Below are 17931 nucleotides of genomic sequence, written 5' to 3'. Positions count from 1 at the left end.
GCTACATAGCTCAGAGTGTAACCTCTTGTGAGGGGTGTGAACCTACTCACCTGCAGTTGCTGCTTCTCCAGATCACGTACAGGTTGTCCTCCTGACAGTTTGTCGCCTTTATGTCCAGCATCACGAACTGTAATGGTGACACAGACAAAATGCTACATTTCTATTCCACACTGAATGGGGAGTCTCTTATGTGGAAGAGCAGATAGTGTAGAGGAAGCATAGAGGCTGCAGAAGGACTTGGACAGATGAGGGCAATGGACAAAGAAATGGTGAATAAAATACAATCTTGGAAAGTGTATGGTCATGCAATTTGATAAAATAAATATATGGGCAGATTATTTTTGTTAATTGGGGAGAAAATAACCAGATGCAAAGAGAACAAAGTCCATGTGAAGGTAAATTTGCAAGATGAGTCGGTGGTGAAGAAGGCAAATGCTGGCATTTATTTCAAGAGGAATAGAACATGAGAGGGATGTGATGTTGAGGCTTGTGAGCAGCTTGGAGCTCCTCAATTAAGAAAAGATGTGCTGACGTTGGAGAGGATTCAAAGGAAGTTCACAAGGATAATTTCTGGAATGAAAGGGTTATCAGGCGAGGAGCATTTGACAGCTCTTGGCCTGCATTTGTTGGAATTCAGGAAAATGAGGGGGGTGGGGTTTCATTGAAACATTTCTAACATTGAAAGAAATGGACAGAGTAGATGTAGAAAGGTGATTTCCCATGGTGGAAGAGTCTAGGACAAGAGGGCAAAACCAGGATTGAAGGGTGTCTGCTTAGAACTGAGATGTGGAGGAATTTCTTCAGCCAGAGGGTGGTAAATCTGTGGAATTTGTTGCCACAGGCGGTCAGATCATTGGGTGTATTTTAGCAGAGATTGACAGGTTCTTGATTAGCCTGGGCATCAAAGGTTATGGGGAGAATGCTGGGCAGTGGGGCATTTGATCAACTCATGATTAAATTGCAGGGCAGACTCGATAGGCTGAATAGCCAATGTCTGATCCTTTATGTTATGGTCTATTCTGTCACAAAAACAAAAATTGCACAGTCATAAATGACCTGAATAACATTTTATTTCCATCCAGTATTTCTAGTTTAGGGAACTATTAATCGGGTGTTTGAGATGTGGGTATCGCTGGTGGGGGCAGAATTTACTTTCCGTCACCTCCCAATCAGCTGGACGGCCTTGTCCTGGATGGGGTCAGAGTGCTTGAGTATTGATAAAGCTGCTCTCATCCAGGCAAGTGGGGGGGGGGGGGAGGGGGGGGTGCTGTTTCTTGTTTCTGTAGATAAGATGTCATGTGAAGGTTTACCTGATCTGCTGGTGCCTTCTGCAGCATCACAAGTTTGCTTCCTGATGATCTTCAGATGGTGGTGAAGTTCAGCCTTTTCTTTCTCCAAACGATCGTTGGTCAGTCTTCCAGTTGATTGATTGGGAGGATACAATCAGAGTATGAAAACCATGCATGAATTTCAATGTCACAAATAAAATCACCACTCAGTTCAATCTTAACAGTGGTATTGCCACTTACTGTGCTCATTGGTGGCTTGAGCTGCTTATTGGATACAAGGTCAAAAATCTGGAACCACAGATACTCGGTTCACGCTTGAAAATTGAAATCACTGTAATCTTGTTAAATTTTTAAGCTGGTTCAAGCAGTTGGAGGGGACACTCCCTCTCTTTAAATTTAGACATACAGCACGATAACAGGCTTACGAGCCCTTGCGCCAAATTTACACCCCCAGTACGTATTTGAAGGGTGGGAGGAAACCGGAGCCACCCCTCGGAAAAATGCACACAGACGTGAGGAGAATGTACAAGCTTCTTACAGAGAGCGCAGGATTTGAACCCCAGTCCCAATTGCTGGAGCTGTAACAGATTGTGCTAACTGCTCCACTAAGCGTTTTGCCCCAATTGAATTGAATGGTTTTTCACAGAATTCAAGGAACTAGGAAAAGCTTGTTTTCCATGCTATTCAGGCAGGTCAACCCGTACTCAAGTGCAGGGTTTAGGGTACAGTAAGTTAATGGGCAGGGTAGAGTGTTACTTGGACAAATTGGAGGATAGGAAAAAAAAACTACAGTTAAACAGTTTGCCATCATATTGCTACATGCTAAAACCAATGGATTCATGTACTCTATACACTTTGGAACTGAGCATCGACAGATTTGAAGGTAGAGAACTCTAAGATTTACAGTCCACTCTGTGAAGAATTTTCTCACCTGTCTTGTAGATGACTGACACTTCATCCCCACCCCCCCCTCCAGTTTTGGACTTGCTGCTGACAGGAAGCAGCCTCTCAGCAACTACAGTATTAATCAATCTAACTGTAATGACATTTCCTTCCATACTCCAGCAAAGAGAGGCCAGGATTTTAAAACCTCTCATCCCAGGGAGATTTTGTACATCCAAGTTGCAAAACCAGTACGTCCTTCCTCGTGTACGGTGACCTAAACTATACACAATACTGGAGGCTTCCCAACAACGATCTACACAAAGATAGTGTTTCTATACCACAAACAGACTCCAGACTGCCCTCGAGTACACAATGGCCAATTATCTACACAAAAATATTTTACGATTTCAGCCATTAAGAATGGCTGGTCTAGATACACAGGAATGTGGATGACCACAAATGGTAATAGTTTGGGTAAAGTTGGTTCAAATTATTTTATCTTCAGGTTACAAATAAAAGTGCTGCTGTTGATACCTCAATAATTGAAGTTGTTTCGTCAGCCCTGGTTCTGTCTTGGCTTCTTCGGGGAAATGTTTAAGCACCTCAATCTGCAGCATGTAAAAGCAAAAAGGGAGAGTCAAAATGGACGTGCATTACTTTTCCATCTATTCTCAAAACTGTTCATACAAAGGTGCCACATTTTTCCATTGCTTTCTTAAATGTGTTCATTTTTAAAATGGTCTGCCCTGTCCAAGGCCTATTCCTGTGCTTTACTGTTCGGTGTACTCAGCAGGTCATGGTGTATCTGTGGTAAGAGAAATGCCGCTAATTATGGGAGGTCCTTCACCAGAATGTCAGTGTAGTTAGGTTAAAAAAAAGGTAGGATTTTGCAGGCAATAAAAAAAATTACTATTGATATTTGATTACTGGCACTCAATTCATTTTGTTCCTGTTTCAGGATGCCGACCTGAATTGTTCACCGTTTTCAGAATGCTGCAACATTTGCTGAGTTCCTCCAGCATTTTGGTATTTTTTCTACAATCACAGCATCTACAAACTTCTGTGTTTCACTTACCTCTCCGTCTATTCCCTATAATTTCTGAAGCTAATTTGTTCTCTGACTTTTACAGTTCAGGTGAAAGGTCCTTGACCTGAAATGTTACCCCTGTCCAAGTTGTTGAGCAATTCCAGCTGATGTATTATCAATGTGAAGGCAGTGCCATGTTTTGGAAGGGCTGTTATTAAGGGTTTGCTGACTTGCTCAGATAGACAGTAAAGATGATAAAGGACTGGTTATGAAGGAACTCCACTAATGCTTTGCCCAATATCTTACCCTTAATTGAGAGCAGCAAAACCAAAAAGATACTGTTTGTAGTCTGTTATTTGGCGCATTCTCCCATTTAAGAACAGAGAGAAAATAAATCCAGTTATCTTATTAAGTCTAAGAGGTGATAATATAGTACGTACCTAATTCTTTACTTGTTCAGGTGTACAATGGTATTAGAGGTGGAAAAAGGAATTTATTACTGAGAGAGGAAGGTGGGAAATTGGATAAAAGACTTGCAATGTATTAGCAATGCAGGAACACAAAGTAAGACCAAAAGAATAGCTTTTAAAATGAATTAACTGACAAGATGGATGGAACAGGAGGTAAATTTCACACTGTATCTGTTCTCACCTCTTCCTCCAAGTCTCCAATTTGTTTTGCCATTTTGTGCTCATTTTCAGTCGATTCTTTCAACAGTTGCTGGAGGTCGGTGAGGTTTTGATTCTTCTTTGCAAGATCTGCCTCCATTTCCTTCATTTTATTTTCGTACATTCTTTAAAATACCAAAAAAATTAAAAAATTTAGACAAATGCAGCACAGTAACAGGCCACTTTGGCCAATGCTGCTGCCCAATACACACCCAACTGAACTACAACCCCTGGTACGTTTTTGTAGGGTGGGTGGAAACCAGAGCCCCCACAGACATGGGGGGAACATAGGAACAGGAGTAGGCCAAAAGTGGCCCATCGAGCCTGCTCCGCCATTCAATAAGATCATGGCTGATCTAATTTATGACCTAACTCCACCTACCTGCCTTCTCCCCTTATCCCTAATTCCTCTGTCGTAAAAATTTATCTAACCAAATTTTAAATATGTCTAATGAAGCAGCCTCAACCACCTGTCTGGTTAGAGAATTCCAAACATTCACTACTCTCTGGGATAAACTATTTTTCCTCATCTCTGTCCTAAATCTACTCTCCCGAATCTTGAGACTGTGTCCTCTCGTTTTAGTTTCCCCAGCCAGCTCAAAAAACCTTCCTACATCTATCCTATCCATACCCTTCATAATCCTATATGTTTCTATAAGATCTCCTCATTCTTCTGAACTCGAGCGAATACAATCCTAGACGATTTAATCTTTCATCATAAGTCAACCCCTACATCCCAGGGATCAACCTAGTAAACCTCCTCTGGACCGTCTCCAAAGCTAGTATATCTTTCCTCAAATATGGAGACCAGAACTGGACACAGTACTCCAGGTGCAGTCTCACCAGTACCTTATACAGTTGCAACATGATCTCCCTACTCCTGAATTCAATTCCTCTAGCGATGAAGGCCAACATTCCATTTGCCTTCTTCATAACCTGCTGCACCTGCAACCTAACTTTTTGCGATTCATGCACAAGCCCTCCCAAGTCCCTCTGCACAACAGCATGCTGTAGTTTTTCACCCTTTAAATAATATTCAGCTCTTTTATTTTTCTTGCCAAAGTGGATAACCTCACACTTACTAACATTGTACTCCATCTGCCAGACCTTTGCCCACTCATCCAGCTTAACTATATCCCTCTGCAGACTCTCCACATCCTCATTACAATTTGCTCTTCCACTCAATTTGGTGTTATCCGCAAACTTGGCTACACCACATTTTGTCCCCTCCTCCAAGTCATCAATGTAAATGATGAACAGTTGTGGGCCTAACACTGACCCCTGCGGCACCCCACTTACCACTCTCTGCCAACCTGAAAAACTCCCACTTATCCCGACTCTCTGCCTCCTGTCAGACAACCAATTTTCAATCCAGGCCAATAGACTTCCCCGGACTCCACTTTCCTGTAACTTACTGAGAAGTTTCTTGTGCGGCACCTTATCAAACGCTTTCTGGAAATCCAAATATACAACATCAACCTGTTCCCCTCTATCCACCGCACCCATTATATCCTCAAAGAATCCTAACAAGTTTGTCAAACAAGATCTTCCTTTTCTAAAACCATGCTACGCCTGCCTGATTGAACCCTTACGTTCCAAAAGTTTCACTATTTCATCTTTAATGACGGCTTCAAGCATTTTTCCAACTACAGACGTCAAGCTAATTGGCCGATAATTTCCAGTCTTCTGCCTACATCCCTTCTTAAAAAGTGGTGTGACATTTGCCGTCTTCCAGTCTGCCGGGACATGCCCAGGATCCAAGGAATTTTGGTACATGACCACCAATGCATCAACTATAACTTCTGCAAAGGACATGCCCTCGAGGCAATCTTCAAGAAAATACTGGTCTGGCATTTCGTCACAGACAGTTTTATAGGATTCTAAGGGCGCGATCAAACGGACTGAGAATGATCCACATTAATGTTGGGATGGCAGAATAAGACGGTGCACCTGTGGGGTCTCCGTTATCTGCCCCGTTCATGCGGTGAATGGGCTTAAGGTATATAGTTCCGTGCTGAACAATAATCACTCAGCAGCATGTGTTAGAACACAATATTTGCGTCCGGGAATTTCTATCTTGCATTGTTGCACCTTCATTAATTTCGTGCCTCTCAACAGACAAGAGCTATGCGCATGTTTATAAACTCACCTTTTCTGAATATTATAAAGGCATACCTTACATAGGCCAAAAGTTATTCTGATTTTAAATAAAAACAAGCTGATTCTAATTTTAATCAAACCATGTTTGCCAAGAAGAGTTTTAATACAACCAAGTCAAAGTTCCCTGTTAACAGGTAGTTCACTGCACGTGGCTGCACCGTGGGACAATACGTTCTTTTCTTTCCATGAACGTTATCCAGGCTAGCTCTTTACTAATCCACTCAAATGACTCAACCGATTTTTTTTTAGTGATGCAATCAAACGAAATATTTCAAATGTTTGCTATCGATAAACAGGTAATCAGTTTGAAAAAGCAACGACACATCTCAGGGTTCATTTGGGCTGAACGTTAACATCACACTCAAATTTTAGCTCAAACCTGCAATATAAGATTGCTTAGATGATACTTGTGTAAATGTGGTCAGACTATATGAAGCTATTCAAAATAAACCTAAGATGAAATAAATTATTTTTAATTGCAATGTATCATACACTTTAGAACTGTTTAATAAATGTGAAAACAAAAAAAAACAAAAAAACTATAACTTCTGCCATTGGATGCATATCATCAGGACCAGGTGAATCTCCTTACAGAACATGGGATTCGAACCCGGCTCCTGATTGCTGGTGACATAAGGTGTTACGCTAACCGTGCTGCCAAATGAAATGCACATTATCTTTAGAATGACTTCACAGATTCACCAGTGAGACACTCTATCGTTTACTTTTAAACAACTCATAAGAATATAAGAAATAGGAGTTGGCCATCCAGCCTATTGATCCTATTCCATAAATCATGGCTGATCTGGCCATGGACTCTGCTCTACTCACCTACCTATTCCCCGTAACCTTTAATTTCCCTACTATTCTTCACTGTTAAAATGCTCAACTGGGTACGTGAAGTGTATCAAAAATAAAATGTTAGAGGAGTCACGTGATGGAGTAGTGGCCGGACGGTGAACTCCAGCCCTCTCCAGAAAAGTCGGGAAAAACAAGAAAAAATACAAAGGCACAGAAATACAAGTTAAAGAAAAGTGAGTATAAAGGTGGAAAGAAGATGGAGACAAAAGGAGAAAAATCAAAATCAACGGAAAGAAGAGAGGAAGAGAAGACAACGGAGGAAAAAGGTGAAGGCCTTACCTGTCCGAAGAAGCCCGCTGTGGAGAGAAGACCCCACTACCTCAGGTCGGTAGAAAGAGAACTACAACAATGGCTCACAGAGCCGAGTAAAAATGCGCAACCGCGCATGCGCGACTCCTCGCGCATGCGCGATGCGCATACAAAAAAACACACCGACGGGAGGGGGGACCAGCTGGGGAGTCGATCTCCACAGCCGGCAACGACAGCTGCAGAACACCTGCAGCAAGAAGAGACCACAGAAGACAATAGAAACAAGAAAGAAGAGGAGGAAAGGGCAGCAAAGAAACAACAGATGGTCAACCTAGAGGAAGAAGAAGAGGAAGAGGAAGAGTACAGAGAAATAGAAGAAGAAAAGATAGGCAAGGTAAAGGAGGTACTTGCTCTTGTTAGAGGATACATGGAGTCATTTAAAGAATGGCAAACACAGGAATTCAATGATTTAAGAAGAAGAATAAACAACACAGAAAAGAAAATAAATAAAATGGATATGACCTTAACAGAAATGGGGAAAAAAATGGACAAGATGGAAGAACGGGCAATAGCAGCAGAAATGGAGGTAGAAGACTTAAAAAAGAAATTGGAGGAATCTAATAAAAAAACTAAAGAGACACAAGAATTACTAGCCCAAAAAATAGATATAATGGAAAATTATAACAGAAGAAATAACATAAAGATAGTGGGCCTCAAGGAAGATGTAGAAGGCAAGAATATGAGGGAGTTTATAAAAGAATGGATCCCTAAGGCCCTAGGATGTCCAGAACTACAGCAAGAAATGGAAATAGAAAGGGCACATAGAGCATTGGCCCCTAAACCACAACCACAACAAAAACCAAGATCTATTGTAGTAAAATTCCTAAGATATACTACAAGAGAAAAGGTACTGGAGAAGACAATGGAAAAAGTAAGAGAGGGCAACAAACCACTGGAGTATAAAGGGCAAAAAATCTTCATTTATCCAGATATAAGCTTTGAACTCCTAAAGAAGAGAAAAGAGTTCAATGCAGCAAAAGCGATTTTATGGAAGAAAGGATATAAATTTACACTGAAGCATCCTGCGGTATTGAAAATATTTATCCCAGGACAACAAAACAGACTATTCTCGGATCCAGAAGAAGCACGAAAATTTGCAGAACAATTACAAAAATAGACTGAGGGATGAAGACGGGTAATGAGAGCAAAAATTATCACGATTGATATGTATGTGGGTAAAGACAAAAATAGACTGAGGGATGAAGACGGGTAAGGAGGGTAAAAATGACCACGATTGATATGTATGCGGGTAAAGAGGTATAAGAGTGAATAGAGACAATGGGCATATGTGAAAATATCTGTAATTAGAGGAAAACATAGAAAGTATAGACAAGAATTAACAAGGGAAGGTAATGGAATAGAGAGAATAAGGAGGGAACTAAAAGAGTGACCTTTGTGACATATAAAAAACGAAATCTTTTCTGGGGGGGGCTGGGTGGGGGGAAAAGAGCGGTCACTGCAAAATCAGTTGACGCTTGCGAGTGGATTCGCAAATCCAAATGGAGAGGGGAGATGTGGTTGTCCGACAAGGGATAAAGGGCAACTCAGGAGGGGAAGGGGAGATTGGGGATAAAGAAGATAGAAATAGGAGAATAAGGAAAATGTTGGATGTTGTAGGAATGTTGTCTGGTAAAGAGTTGAAAATAAGAAAACAGAAATGGAAAAGGAGGAAAGGTAATGATGGAAAAACGGAAAGAGAAGATAAACAAAATATAAAATGGCTACGCTGAACTATATGACTCTAAATATTAATGGAATACATAACCAAATTAAAAGGAAGAAACTACTAAATTTACTGAAAAAGGAAAAAATAGATATAGCATTTGTCCAAGAAACACATTTAACTGAATTGGAGCACAAGAAATTAAAGAGAGATTGGGTAGGACATGTAACAGCAGCATCGTATAATTCAAAAGCAAGAGGAGTGGCTATATTAATTAGCAAAAATGTGCCATTTAAAATAGAAGAGGAAATAATAGATCCAGCAGGGAGATATGTTATGATAAAATGTCAGATATATTCAGAGCTTTGGAATCTACTTAATATATATTCACCTAACGAAGAAGATCAAAAGTTTATGCAAGATATCTTTTTGAAGGTAGCTAATACGCAAGGGAACATACTAATAGGAGGGGATTTCAATCTGAATTTGGATCCAAATATGGATAAAACGGGGAAAAAAATTAACAGGAAGAACAAAGTAACCAAATTTATAAATAAATCAATGCAAGAAATGAAACTTGTGGACATATGGAGGAAACAAAACCCAAAAGAAAAGGAATACTCATACTACTCGACTAGACATAAAACATACTCAAGGATAGACCTATTCCTGTTATCAGCCCACATACAAGGGAGAGTTAGGAAAACGGAATATAAAGCTAGACTATTATCGGACCACTCACCCCTGTTATTGGCAATAGAGCTAGAAGACATCCCTCCAAGAATGTATAGATGGAGATTAAACCCCATGCTACTTAAAAGACAGGATTTTAGAGAATTTATTGAAAAACAATTAAAAATGTACTTTGAAGTAAATACGGAATCAGTGGAAGATAAGTTTATACTATGGGACGCAATGAAAGCATTCATTAGAGGGCAAATAATAAGTTATGCAACCAAGATGAAGAAGGACTATAATCAGGAAACAGAGCAGTTGGAAAGGGAAATAATAAACATAGAAAAAAAATTAGCAATAAAGGAAGATACAACCAAAAGAAGAGAATTGGCGGATAAAAAAATAAAATATGAAACATTACAAACATATAAGGTGGAGAAGAATATAATGAAGACAAAACAGAAATATTATGAACTAGGGGAAAAAACACACAAAATCCTAGCATGGCAGCTTAAGACAGAGCAAACTAAGAAAATGGTCTTGGCAACAAGGAAAAAAGACAAACAAATTACATATAATCCAAAAGAAATTAAGGAAAACTTTAGAGAATTCTATGAACAATTATACCGAACCGAAAACGAAGGGAAAGAAGGGAAAATAGATGAATTTTTGACTAAAATTGAACTACCAAAACTACAAATAGAGGAACAAAATAAATTAACAGAACCATTTGGAACAGTAGAAATACAAGAGATAATAAAAAATTTACCAAATAATAAGACACCAGGAGAGGATGGACTCCCAATAGAATTCTACAAAACATTTAAAGACCTAATAATACCGCCCCTCCTGGATGTAATCAACCAGATTGATGAGACACAAAACTTACCAGATTCATGTAAAACAGCAATAATTACAGTGATACTAAAACAAGGGAAAGATCCACTCTCACCAGCGTCATATAGACCAATATCTTTGCTAAACACAGATTATAAGATAATAGCTAAACTATTAGCGAACAGATTAGCAGAACAGGTACCGAAAATGGTAAATTTAGACCAAACTGGATTTATCAAAAAAAGACGCACAACAGACAATATTTGTAAATTTATTAACTTAATTCATGCAGTAGAAGGAAATAAAGCACCGGCAGTAGCAGTTGCTTTAGACGCAGAGAAGGCCTTCGACAGAGTAGAATGGAATTACTTGTTCAAAGTATTGCAAAAATTCAGTTTACCAGAGAAGTATATTAATTGGATTAAAGCATTATATAAGGGACCGTTAGCGAAAGTGACAGTAAATGGACATGTATCAAAGCAATTTAACTTAAGCAGGTCAACGCGGCAGGGATGCCCACTATCACCATTATTGTTTGCGCTAGCTATAGAACCACTAGCAGAATCGATAAGAAGAGATAATAATATAAAAGGAATAAAAATAAAAGACAGGGAATATAAAATCAGTCTGTTTGCGGATGATGTGATAGTGTACTTAACAGAACCAGAACTAGCAATAAAAGAACTATATAAGAAATTGAAGGAATATGGAGAAGTGTCGGGATACAAGATAAACGTAAATAAAAGTGAAGCAATGCCTATGAATAACGCGGATTTCTCAAAATTTAAGGAGGAATCCCCATTCAGATGGCAAACGCAGGCAATAAGATACCTAGGTGTGCAAATAAACAAAAATCTAGGCCAATTATATAAACTCAATTACAATCCACTAATGAAAAAATTACAGGACGATTTAGAGCATTGGAAAGAGCTACCACTAACACTGATAGGAAGGATAAACTGTATTAAAATGAACATTTTTCCAAGGATACTATACTTATTTCAGGCATTGCCAATACAACTGACAGAAAAATTCTTCAAAGAGTTAAAGAAAATAATAAGGAGATTTTTATGGAGAGGGGGGAAACCGAGGATAGCACTAGACAAATTAACAGAATGGTATAAACAAGGAGGCTTACAATTGCCAAACTTCAAAAATTATTATAGAGCCGCACAATTAAGGTACCTATCAGATTTTTATCAAACAAGGGAAAAACCAGACTGGACGAGACTAGAATTAGATAAAATAGGGGAAAAGATACCTGAACACATATTATATAAATGGGACGAAAAATTGGTACAACATAGAACTTCTCCAGTATTACACCATCTCCTCAATATATGGAAGAAGATTCATGTAGAAAGAAATAAAATAAATTACCAAATACCAAAACTAATATTGACGCAAAATAAGCTACTCCCTTTTACAATAGACAACCTTGCCTTTAGAAAATGGGAAAAAAAAGGGATTAAAAGAATAGAAAATTGTTTTTCAGGAAGTAGATTCTTATCCTTTGAACAAATGAGAGATAAGTACAATATAACGGGAGATACAGCGCTGGCATATTACCAACTGAGATCCTACTTGAAAGATAAATTAGGAAGCAACTTGAGTATACCAGAGGGAAGTAACCTTGAATATGTGATTACAGATACAATGTTAATCAAAAGATTTATAAAAAATATGTATATTAAACTGCAAGAAAAGGAAAATGAGGAAACAAATGGTAAAACTAAACAAAAATGGGAACAAGATTTAAATATAAAGATAAAAAAGGAAACATGGGAGAAGTTATGCTCTGGAACGATGAGAAATACAATAAATACGAGGCTGCGTATGATACAATATAATTGGTTACAAAGACTATACATTACACCGCAAAAGTTAAATAAATGGGACCCAACAGTATCGGATAGATGTTTTCGATGTAAAAAAGAAAGGGGAACAACAATTCATGCAATCTGGACATGTGAGAGAGTAGAAAAATTTTGGGATGATCTCAATCAGATATTAAATAAAATAACAGAAAACAATATACCAAAGAATCCAGAGATCTTTCTCCTAAGTAACATAAAAAATAAAGAATTTGGAATTGACTTGGAGGATGCACAAAAAAGATTTGTTAAGATAGCCCTAGCTGTAGCAAAAAAATGTATTATGTCAACCTGGAAATTGGAAGATAATTTGAAAATACAACAATGGTATATAGAAATGAATAAATGTATTCCATTAGAAAAAATAACATATAGTTTAAGAAATAATATTGAAATATTCGAACAAGTATGGGAGCCTTACATTAAATACAATAGCGAAAACCTACCGGGAACAAACATTACCTAAGTTGATGGAAGGAGAAGAGAAGAAAATAAAGGACTCAGTAGAATTTCTGGTGTATTTTTGTTGAATGACAACATTGTCTAACTGAATTAATGCAACCTAGATTGTATAACTAAAATGGATGAGAGGGGGGGGGGGATGGGGGGGTGGCTTGGGAGGAGGGAGGGGGGAGGGAGAAAAAGTCACTGTAAATGTGTGGAAAAGAAAAAGTGTATATCATGGCTATTGTGATTTATGGTGTGAAAAATAAAAAATTAAAAAAAAAAAAAAATGTTCATTTTCAGCCAGTCAGAAGAATGGTGTTAAAAAGGATAGTAAATCAACCAGGATCGAATGGCAGGCACTTAATGGGCCAAACGGTCTAATTCTGATCTTATGGTCTTATTAAAAACAAAGTACAAAAAACAGTGTCAATTCACCCACAGAATACCACAGCACTGAATAATGTTGCAATCAGTTTGCAATATTTGTCCAAAATTTTCCAGGGCAGGAATAGTATAAATATCAGAGGACGTGTACAGAATGAAAGGAGGGAAATTTAGGGGAGACCTCAGGGATATGTTTTTTAACACAGAGTTGTGGGTGCCTGGAAGGCCTTGCCAGGGATGGTGGGGGAGGCTGAAACATTGGGGGCATTGAAGAGACTCCTAGACAGGCCCATGGATGGAAGAAAAATAGAGGATTACAGGGAAGGGTGGGATTAGTACTTTTAAAGGAATATATGGGTAAGCACATTGAGGGGCAAAGGGCCTGTACTATGCTGTAGTGTTCTATGTTCTAAAAATGGTCTATGCGTGACTGCTATTTCAGTACCAGATGAGCAGGTATTTTAGAGATTTAAGTGGTACCTTGTCACTACAATGGACTTCCAGCTTTTGCCATCAGCACCATCCAGCTGTGGGGCCCTGCTCTCTGCAAGGCTCAATCGTTTATTGGTCTCTTCCAACTGTGCGCGTAGCTTCTCGTTCATCAGCTCCAGGTGGCTCTGAGCAATTCGCAGCTTTTCAGAACAGTCGCCTTCCTGTCACATAATGAACATTTAGCAAAAGAAAGATCTCAGTCCCATCTCTGGCTGGTACAGGGTCAACACAACTTGAGTTATAATGTTCTCAGGATAAAGATTGTGACTTGCTAAAGCAGAAAATGCTGGGAAACACTTGGGTGACTAGCCATGATGTATGCAAAGACAAACAGGGTGGCACAGTTAGTGTAGCAGTTATTGCTACACTATCACAGCATCAGTGACCCGGGTTCGAATCCGGCACTGAGAGTAAGGAGTTTGTACGTTCAGGCAGGCAGCTCACCACCCCCTAGCCTCAAGGGTAGTTGGGGATGGGTAATTAAATGCTGACTCAGTCTGTAAAGCCCACATCCTTTGTATGAACAAAGAGACTCAAGGGATTTGCTACTCGATGGACAAATTGATTCTCATTGTAGGGTGGAAGCCATTAAATGGAACACGGTCCAAAAAGCACACTGTCAGCTTGAAATAAAGCCAACAGCCAACCCTCAGGCTTGAAAGCTAGATTGATGAAGGTAAAAAGGATTTAAAAAAACATTAAAAAAAAGAAACTTCCCAGAGTACAGAAGAGACTCAGAATTTCTTTACCCTTTTGATCTCTTTTCGCAATCGTTCATTTTCAGCTAAGATCTTCGCCATGCCTTTTGTTTTGCTCTCGTAGCGGGAACTCAGCTGTCCACCAATCTGCATCTTCAGTTTCTCAAGTTCTCCCTGAGATAAGTTCAGTATAAGTTAGTTCATTGACATATGTATTAAGATACAACGATAGATGTTTTGTGAGTCGACATCTCTTACATAGTACAAGTAAGACACGATACAAAAGACCAGAATTACAGAGAGAGACACCGAGTGAAGGCAGCATAATTTTTACATTCATTCAAGAGTTTGACAATGGCAATATGGAAACTCTGAATCTGGTGGACCCTGATGAATCATCTTTTTGACAGGAGGGGGAGTTGAGGAAAGTGTGGCTGGGGTGGATTGAGTAGTTTAATATGTTGATTGCTTTTCTAAGGCAGCAGGAGTTATAGATGGGGGGGGGGGGGTGGTGTGTGGGTGATGGTCTGTGACATTCATTACCCTCTGCAGTCCTGGGTAGAGCAGATAGTGATACGCCTTAAAGGTGCTCCTATAGAAATTGTTCAGGAATGCAGGTGACAAGACAAACTTTCTCAGGCCTCTGACCTGCTGAGTTTCTCCAGCAATTTGGGTTTCATTTTACTGCAGATTCCAGTGTCTCAGCAGCTTTGCAGTCTTAACCTTTTAGTTATTGATCATGCTACAACTCTTGAGTACAGTGAAACCCCTGGTATCTGGGACCTAAGCGGATTGCAGATAAGTGAATTTTCCAGTTGCTTGAGATTGTGTGTTGCGTGATTGGCAAACATATGGAGAGGGATGCCAATTTTAATCTTACGTTTTTTATATCTATTTCCTGATATTTTTTGCCAGTTGCTTGAGGCCACTGGTTGCTTGAATTCTGAATAACAGGACACCACCAATGAAATTGGCATGGTTTTGGGGAGGGCTTTCTTGCTGCAGATATTGCATCTTGTTCTGTATTTACATATTTAACATATTGAAATTCTGACACAAACCTTAAGCTTTTCATTTTCCATTTCAAGGCAGGTTCTTTTCTCAGAGGATACCACTCCTGGTGCCTTCTTCAACTCCTCGTTCTCTCGTTGCACTCTCTCCACCACCTTCTTCATCAACCCTATTGTTTTTTCCAGTTCAGGCACCGTTTTTCCATTGCGTCCAGACTGCCAAATAATATCAACAGCTTAGAGTTGTCCATACCAATCGAAAACCACCCTCCCTCCTCTCCATAACTTAAATAGGTTCAGACACAGAAATAACCCTGCTCCTGGAATTGGCACCCCAGAATTATGTGTCCCTGAAATGAAGACATAAGCAAGCTCATGTTAGTAATGACTCCTGCTTAAATGAAACTAATTATTATCATTACACAGTTTCAATAAAGAATGCATACAGCAGCTTTACCTTCCTCTATTTAATTTTATTTGGGACTGCAATTACTGCTCCAATTTACATGTGGTGAAACATCAAAGACTGGAGACACTGTGATTGTAGAAAAACAGAGATGCTGGGGGAACTTAGCTGGTCTCGCAGCGTCCTTTGGAAGTACATATATATTACTAATTTTTTGGGCCTGAGCCTTTCCTCAAGATACACAACGAGGAAGAACTCAGACCTGAAACATCGGTAATATATCTTTACCTCCTATGGACGCTGCGAGACCTGCTCACTTCCTCCAGCATCTCTGTCCAATTTACATGTGACTGCCAATGTTAGCAGAGCTATGTCCCATATAAAGTAGTTACATCAGTGACCAGTTAATCCATTAGATTGATATGGTTAGCGTAGCGGTTAGCACAATGCTATTACTGCACCAGCAACTCAAGTTCAAATTCGGTGCTGTCTGTAAGAGGTTTGTACGTTCTTGTATCTGTGCGGCTTTCCTCCAAGCACTCTGGTTTCCTCCCACCCTTCAAGATGTACAGGGGTTGAAGACTAATTGGCTGTATTTGGGTGGTATGGGCTCATGAGCCTTAAAGGCCCATTACTGTGCTGTAGGTAAAAAAAGATATTAAGATTGGCCCTGAGAATTATTTTAAAAAAAATCAGCCCTGAGTTTCTCTTTCCCTCCCCACCTTTTTGAAGATCACATTGCAAGCCAGGGATGTAGGAGAGGCAGGGATTATGAGGAATTGTCCAGTTATGATCTTCGAGTTGTATTCTGCGTGATCTCGCTCAAGCGGGAAGCTGGTCTTTTAATATTCATTGTTTTTATGTCCTCCTGAATTATGTGGTGGCCTTCCTCGATTGTTTTAACAAATCATGAGCATTAACTGATGAAGCACTGTTATGTTTTAATTCCTGCAACAATGAAAATAAACAACTCCATTTAGAATGTTCCCTCAAAGTTCTTGCATGGATAAAGTCTTGCATAAACCTAGAATTGCTAACCACAGAATAATCTGCATCCTTTACTCAGCTTCTTGCAACAGTATTCCATACATATTCATTTGCTGGCAGAGACTGATGTAAACCTATATTTCTTTTAAACAAATACTAAATGCAATTTAATCAATTGCAGATATTGTAAAAATGTGTTTAGAGTTAACCAGTTTAACTGTACTTTGCACAATACACTAATGAGCTGGAGAAACTCAGCAACCATTGGAAGTAAAGAGTAATCAATGTATTGGGCCTGTGCCCTACCCTTTACTTCCTCTGGATGCCGTGCACCCTTCTGAGTTTCTTCAGCACATTCGTGGGTTGCACTCAACCCCCAGCATCTGCAGATTTTCTTGTTTAACTGTATTTTGCCTGATGTCGATTTGCTGGGTGAATTTACTCTTGCCACATATGCAAATTAAACATCCAAGTCAATCTGTTAAGCGATGATGTTCTGAATCTCTTGAAACACATTACAGACTAAACCTTGCAGGCAATGAAAAGGGATACGATCTTGCTATGCACAGACTGATTAGAAAAAAAATCTTATTTCTAAAGCACAGCCAGAAAATTTTTGTAACTGCCTGTGGGAAATATGTCAAGCCAGAAATACTTAGCCAAGAATGCAAAAATGAACTTTTATGTGGATTTTTTTTGGTCGAAAGTTCAAAGGGATTCAATAAAAAGCAAAGGTACAATCCTGCACTCCACATGTGGAGCAGTGAAAGTTCAGGGGCGATTAAGGTGTTCAATGCTAGAAAAGGTTTTGTCAAAGTCAATAAAAAGATCCTACTTCCAAATATCCTGATATTAAGCAGATATGTAATGCACTAACCAGGATAGATGCAGATACAGAACTGTAACAGGCCAATTCAGCCCTATGAGTCCATGCCGCCCAATTTACACTCCTTAACCTACACCCCCCAAGACGTTTTGAAGGGGGGAGGAAACCGGGGCCCCCAGAGAAAACCCATGCAGACATGGGAGAATGTACCAACTCCTAACAGAGAGCAAGGGATTCGAACCGATTCGGATCACTGGTGCTGTAAAGGTGGTGCAATAACCGTTATTGCCAACCATGCCACCCAATCTAGTAGTAGATCTAGTAATAGTTGTCGACAAGAAACAATAGAAGCAGGATTAGGGCCCCCATCCCCTAAGCCTGCCCTGCCATTTAACAAAATTGTGGCTAATCCATGCTGGCCTCAATACCTCTT

At 39.4% G+C, this 17931-nt stretch overlaps 1 protein-coding gene across 4 annotated transcripts in view; it reads right to left on the bottom strand.

The window, feature by feature from the left end:
• Positions 1-17931, bottom strand: part of cep290 (centrosomal protein 290) — a 110104-nt gene that overhangs the window by 2063 nt on the left and 90110 nt on the right. For all 4 annotated transcript variants that reach the window (XM_069904309.1, XM_069904308.1, XM_069904307.1 and 1 more), the window contains 7 exons: positions 15331-15495; positions 14321-14443; positions 13560-13732; positions 3853-3994; positions 2709-2782; positions 1311-1414; positions 51-127 (listed from right to left, as the gene is read on the bottom strand). In XM_069904309.1, the coding sequence (XP_069760410.1) occupies positions 51-127; positions 1311-1414; positions 2709-2782; positions 3853-3994; positions 13560-13732; positions 14321-14443; positions 15331-15495 (858 nt within the window). The remainder of the gene's footprint in view (positions 1-50; positions 128-1310; positions 1415-2708; positions 2783-3852; positions 3995-13559; positions 13733-14320; positions 14444-15330; positions 15496-17931) is intronic.

This window comes from Narcine bancroftii, chromosome 11 (genome assembly GCF_036971445.1).
Source record: "Narcine bancroftii isolate sNarBan1 chromosome 11, sNarBan1.hap1, whole genome shotgun sequence".
In the NCBI taxonomy this organism is placed as follows: Eukaryota; Metazoa; Chordata; class Chondrichthyes; order Torpediniformes; family Narcinidae; genus Narcine; species Narcine bancroftii.
Note: the sequence above shows the minus strand (reverse complement) of the source record. Positions and strands in the feature narration are given on the sequence as shown.